Source organism: Adiantum capillus-veneris, chromosome 14 (genome assembly GCF_014529385.1).
Source record: "Adiantum capillus-veneris isolate H3 chromosome 14, ASM1452938v2, whole genome shotgun sequence".
NCBI classification, from domain to species: domain Eukaryota; kingdom Viridiplantae; phylum Streptophyta; class Polypodiopsida; order Polypodiales; family Pteridaceae; genus Adiantum; species Adiantum capillus-veneris.
Window position 1 is genome coordinate 52,724,917 of NC_140944.1, and position 6,886 is coordinate 52,731,802.

General features: G+C 39.4%; 1 protein-coding gene across 1 annotated transcript; it reads left to right on the forward strand.

Moving 5' to 3' along the window:
* The first annotated feature begins 466 nt into the window (after window positions 1–466).
* Window positions 467–2,448, forward strand: LOC147442371 (uncharacterized). The gene is made up of 3 exons (XM_086529366.1): window positions 467–1,097; window positions 1,451–1,742; window positions 1,839–2,448. Exons 1-3 carry the CDS (start codon window positions 467–469, stop codon window positions 2,446–2,448), a joined length of 1,533 nt encoding a protein of 510 aa, XP_086385492.1.
* The last annotated feature ends 4,438 nt before the right edge of the window (window positions 2,449–6,886 follow it).

Sequence of the window (6,886 nt, forward strand, 5' to 3'; positions counted from 1 at the left end):
GGCTACTTTCATTCAGAAGGTCAAATATCTGTCTCGTTTCATACCTTTGGCGTCACAGTTGTTGTATCCTTTGCAGAAAGTGGTAAAAAATGATCCTTTGGAGTGGAGACGTGACTGTGAGTATGTTTTTGACAAAGTTAAAGAAGTGTTGACCACGTTACATGTTATGCAAGCCCCTGATTGGGAGAAAGAGTTTTATGTTAACCCGTCAGTCGGAGAAGATGCTATTGGGGCTATGTTGTTGCAAAGAGGGAAAGAGTCTCAGTATATGAAGCTTGTTTATTATGCTAGCAGGGTGAAAACTCCTCATGAAAGAGAGTAATCAGAGGTTGAATTGGTGATGATTAGCATGGTCTATGCGTGTAGACGGTTTAGACATTACTTGTTGAAAACACCATTCACCTTTCTCACCAATTTTTCATTGCTTCTTCAATTGTTCAATAACTCAAATATATCAAAGGCAGTGATGAAATGGGTTATTGAGCTGCAAGAATTCCAATTCACTTTTCTAGTGGAAGAGAGTACTCGGGCTACTTTGGCAGACTTACTCACTTATAAAGAGACTCCTATTTTGGTTAAAGAGGAGGTGGTCCAAAGGAAAAAAGTGGAAGCCCCTTCTATATCAAATGCTTCACTACTACATTTTGATGGCTCTTATCGAAGAAGTCATGATGCTGCTTCTGGTGGGGTTGTTATTTATGATGCGCAGGGAAATCTTGTGAGGAAGCAAGGGTTAAAACTCAATGCAAAGAGTAATAATGAAGTGGAGTATATGGCTCTTCAAGGCGAGTTACACATTTGTCTACAATTGGGAATCAAACGTTTGCAAATCAAAGGTGAGGTGTTGTTAGTGGTAAAGCAGGTGTTGGAAGTATGGAAGAATGAGAATCCTAGACTGAAGAATCTATGCTTCAAAGTGAAATCGCTACTCAAAAAGTTTGAGGCATGGATTTTGCAGCATGTCGAAAGGACTCAAAATGAAGAAGCGCATGAGGTCGCGCAAGCAATGATTACTTGTGTGTTTGTGTTGAAATCGGATGCCCCTTTGTATCATGGAAGAGAGGTGCTTTCAAAAGAGTTGGATTTCTTATTGACCGGTCTCTTGCCTCAATATTTTCCTTCATCTAAAAAGTATGCTTTTATGAGAAGAGCAAGGAAGTACAAAATGATTGGTGATATGCTTTACATGAAAGGAAGTGATCTGGTGTTGCATCATGTGCCTTGGAAGGATATTTACAAAATTCTAGAAGGAAACCATGAAGGGTCTTGCGGAGGTCATTTTGCTATGAAGATTATGCTTCACAAGATCTTGCAAGAAGGCTATGTTTTTCTTAGTATTCAACGGGATGTCAATCTTGCTTGGCTTGTCAAAAGATGGGAAAAAGGGTTCTTAAACCCGAGCTACGGAAGACAATCCTGGCTAATGAGATGTTTGAAAAATGGGGCCTAGATACTATTGGGCCATTACCCACTACAAGTAAGAGGAATGTGTATAGTTTGATAGCGGTGGATTATTTATCACGTTGGGTAGAGGCCAAAGCTGTCAAACAAATTACCAGCAAGGAGATGGGAAAATTTGAGTATGAGAACATATGCTGCAAGTTCGGGGTGCCATTGGAGTTACTGTCTGATAGAGGGCCAGGGTTTAGAGGTGAAATGTTTGATTTCTTATGCAAAAATCTTGGCATAGAGCATAAATACAACACCCCTTATTATCCGCAGTGCAATGGACTTAATGAGAGGTTTAATGGAGAATTGATGAAGATTCTGACAAAAATGACTTTAACACATGCCAAAACTTGGGACTCAGAGTTGCCTTGTGCGTTATGGGCATATAGAATGACAATCAAAACTAGCACGGGATTCTCACCATATCACTTGGTTCATTGCAAAGAAGCCTTGATTCCTATTGAAGTGGAAATACCTGCACTCAAGTTTTTGTCATTGCAAGATGAAGAGCAACAAGATGCTTGGCAACAAAGGTTGTTGGATTTACAATGTCTGCAGTTAGACAGGATTTTGGCCTTGGATTACTATCAAGAAACATGTAAAAAGTCCCAGAAAAGAGCTAATGAATGCATGAAAGATAAGGGAATTGAGAAAAGAGATCTTGTTTTGCAATACAATAGTAAATTGGACAACACTTTCCAAAAGAAGTTTCAGATCAAGTGGGAGGGTCCTTTTACTGTTGTAAACAAGTTTGATAATGGGACATATCAGCTGGCTGACTTAGATGATACACTACATAGCTACCATGTTAATGGTTATAGACTCAAGAAGTATTTATCACGGCTGATGACTATTGTGACAGATGAGATGCTATCAATGGAAACAAAGAGTGTGAATGCGCCACAAAAGGTGGATGCGATTTCTGGGGATGACCTACAACAATTTTCACCCTGGGACCTTTGCTTGTCATCAATGATCAAGCACGCTACGGGGGGTTGACAAGTTATGCCAGACATTTTTTGGATGAGTACAAAAGCAATAAATGATGCCAAAAAACTTGCCGACCACCCTCATGTATATATATGTACATAGTGCTTCCAGCTTTGAAAGTGTCCGTGTAAAAAACCCTGTACAAAGGCTTCGTTTTGGTCAAGCTACTGGTTGAGTTTTGGGTTGGTTGAGCTTTCAAAAATTATTTTTTAATGAGCATTCCTAGCCGTGCTTGATAGCTTGCAAACCGGACTCCGACATCATGAGTTTCACGCACTCGAAGTGGATATTTTTTCACTTAAAAAATGGCGGCGGATGCATGTGGGAAGACGGAAAGTGGGCCGAATTGATGGTTTTTTTTATCAATCGAATGTTTAGAAATTTATGGAGATAGTCAGGGTAATAAGCTCCAAGATGTGCTTTACGGCGCTATATTTGGTAGTCGGGGTCACCCGCTACGCCTCTGAGAAAATGGCTCAGTTTGGGGGGCAAACCAAAAATTTCAGGTTTGGACATGGGGAAGTTGGGGAGAGCATGCCATGTGGCAATGGAATAATCCCATATGGGGGGGAGCATGTGAAAATTGGAGGGTATAAGGGGGGGAGTGGGTACCCCTATTGGTGTATCAAAGGAGTTAATGGAGCTCCTTAGCTTTGCTTGAGAGGGCTCGTGGGCTTTGGGGAGAGGAGGGGGCACCCAATTTGTGTTCCCACTACCTGGACAGGTGCCCTGCCCATTTTTTGGTCCCCGAACACTGTCCCCTCCACTTGCCTTGGTCAAAAAGTGGCCAACAACCCATTTTCTACCCAAAAAAGGCTCAAAATAGACCAATAAAAAGGTACCTAAAGGGGGAAATGAAGTCGGCTAAGAGGGGAGAGAAAATCCCTTGGGATAAGAATGAAAAAATCCCCTTTTAATAGCGGCTTTTTTTCCTACACATCTTTTTTTGCTTACAGAGACTTGTTTTTTGGAGCTTTTGAGAGACCTTCCATCTTCAAAAGCTTGTAACTCTCTCGTTGGTTATCAGAATCAAGCATATGGATGCTCTACGGAGATCCTCATGACACTAGATATGTCTTCATGGTCTTGGTTTTCTAAAATTTTAGCCATGGTTTGAGTTAGAGCTGCTTCTCGCCCATCTTCACAGGTGTTCGACTTTGGTGTTTTCTACCGTCATACAAGGTTTCTTTCCAACGGTGTGACTCGTGCAGAGTTATAGAGGCGCTTGTTTTACTTGTTGTTTGCATGCTAACAACATAAAAGTATAATGACATTAGGAAGAAAAGAAGAAGATCTATCTAACACTTAACTCAATGCTATAATGAGAGGAAATTTGGTTAACTCAGGCTACCACACTTGGCTGATATAAAGTGTTATTTTAGTTTTCTCTTCTTGTTCACCCACACTCACTCACATAACTATCCCAAGAGACCTTGGCTTGAAAAATTGAGCTAGTGGTTGAGATAAGACCTAGAGGAATTAGTTTATAGATTTTTTTTTGTTTACGCTTCTTATTCTCTGTCACATTCACAAATCCACATCGTAGAAGCAATCCACAAGATAAATTTGTGTGTGTGTGTGTGTGTGTGTGTGTGTGTGTGTGAGAGAGAGAGAGAGAGAGAGTTTCAATTACTACTAAAAGATTTTGCAAACGCATCTAACTATGCCAAGGGAGACGAACTAAGAGCACTGAGAATGTGGAGTGATTAAGGGTGAGAAAGTGTGAAAGGACGTTCATGGATTAGCCACTATCGTTGTAGCTGTTGCAAGAAATTAGGTGGGTTGAAAATAAGGGCAAACTTGAAACTCTATCAAGATTTTTCCGATATTTACACTAAAACATTGCAAATAACTTGGTTTTCTTCAAGGCAAGCTCAAAATCTAATTGGGATTTTATGATTTCAATTGGTTGAAATACATTGGACTTGGTTTTTTTCTAGCAGTAATCATTGCTTGTAAGCACATGTATTATGTGCATATGCATGTCTTGGGTCTGCAACCTAAGGAGCACATGGTAAAAAATCAACCTACAATGTGACTGTGATGGATGTTTCCTTCATACTTAGTCAAGCCCGATTGCAATCCCTGTGCTATGAAACCTTTACTTTCTACATAAAAAATAGGCAACCCCATTTTGCCCCTCCCTCTATTTAGTGAAGTAGTATGCTCTCAAGTTTTTAATCACACAATGCTGGCATGGGAATGTTTTTTTATGTTTAATGATGCAGCAATTTATATATATATGTATATGCATGTAATTTTGGTTTGCAACACTTATTGTGCTGATAATCCGTTTGTTCTTTTGTGTATAAACTTACCGGGTGGTTTTGGACATTGTTTAGAACATGTATATTTTCTCTAGAAAACGACTCTAAAAAGCTCAAAAAATTGCGCATTGTTTAAAAAGCACAAAAAATAAAAGCTTGTTAAAAAAATGCACTCTTTCAACACACATTTTTTTGCATACCAATTCTTAACAAAAGGACGTGCAAGATGTTCACCAAGATAATTACCAAAAAAAATAAAATTAGGATGAGTATTCATGCCAAGAAACTAAGGATATCCAATCAAGTAGGCATAAGGTTGATTTGTAACAAGCTAAACGCCACTTTCCAAAAAAAAATTCATAGAACTTGCAAGACAAGGAGTATTGAACAAATGTGCAAATTTAAACCAATCTTTTGAATAGTATTTGCAATAAACTTTAACTGTCAAAGTAGCGAATTAGTATCTTTTATGCGGTTCCTTTGAATTTCAATGTCAAGATAGGAGTGAAGATCTCCAAGATTCACCATATCAAATACTAAAGACAACAACTTTTGGACTTGATAAAAAAATCTCAAATCATAGGAACAAGGATGGTATCATTCACATAAAGATAAAGGATTGTAAAACTACCACCTTGGTGCTTTATATATATGCTGTGGTCAACAGAGCAGGAGGTAAATCCATGGTATGCGAGAAAAAGAGAAAAAATTATATACCATGCCCGTGAAGCTTGTTTGAGACCATATAATGCCTTATGAAGCTGAGCAACATGGTATTTTTTACATAAATTAACAAGCCCTTTTGACAGCTCCATATAATTTTTTTAATTCAAATCATCATTCAAAAAATCAGTTTGAACATCCATTTGGTGAGTCTTTGAATCAGATTGAGTAGCAATTTCTACTCGAACACTTTTAATGCAAACAACTGGTAAAAAGGTCACTTGATAATCGACACCAAAAACTTGAGAATAGCCATTGGCTGCCTAAATGTGGCTTGAATTTGTTAAAATATTCATCTTCTTTAACTTTTGTCTTATACACCCACTTACACTTGATATTTGTATGACCAAGAGGAAATTCATGCAGTATCCATGTACATTTAGAGATAAGAGAACCGTACTCTGCTTCCATAGTCTCTTGACATTGATCCTTTTGTGGAGAAGAGATGATAAGTGATAGGATTTTTAGAATTAGAGAAAATATTATCAACAATATCGCCATCATAAACATGACAAGAATGTTAGGTTGGGAAGCTATGGTGGGTGGTAGCGGTGAGCAGGCATGGCGTGAAGGGTGGTGCAGAAGAGTGAGAAAGAGAGAGAGAGAGAGATAGATAGATAGATAGATTTTATTATCGTCCTCGGAGGTCAAATATGACCTATGGGACCAAAGTTACATGTGATGTAGTATGTGTACAGCTGATGAGTGACTCTCGATGCTCCAAAATTGTAGTGATGAGAGTCGCAATGGAGAGCCCACACTTTGGCTGGGAGAGGAAAGTGTGTAGGTCTAAGTTATGGCTGAAAATGTGAGAGAAGCAAGTTCGGATGTGATCAAAAGCTGAGCACTCTAGTAGTGTGTGGTACTCAGACTCTCGAACTTGCAGTGAGCATAATGTGCACAATCGATTTGACTCTTCTCCATTGCCCCAACGCCCTATCTCGCATCGAAGGAAATGGGAGCTAAGCCGAATTGCTGCGATAGTGCGTATCGCGGACAAGGGAATAGGCTCAAGCATGTAAGTGTGAGTACGGTTTCCTCTCTCAGCGAAGAACATGGTTTTGTAGTTGGGGGCAATATAGGTGGTGTAATGTATGAAGCGTGACCCACCGGATTTCTCCCAAGCCGTAATACATTGGCGTTGTAGAAAAGCTTCATTCACTTGAGAGTCAATTGAAGCATCATGTAGCAAGTGTAATGCATCCCATCTCCCAAACCACTTCTTTATGTCTTGCATCCATCCCGTGCTCAAGGTATTGCTTTTATGCGTCTTTTGAACTTTTTTGCTTGCTTCCCATGCAATTGTAGGAAGTCGATGTGAGGGGTTTTGACGCATCTTTATCATGTACTCCACAACCCTTTCCATGCCCATAACCTCAATTGGAAGAGATCCCGACTCAAGAAGTAGGAGCATATATGGTGTTTGTGTCTTAACTTGGAGAAATTTTGTAAGAAAA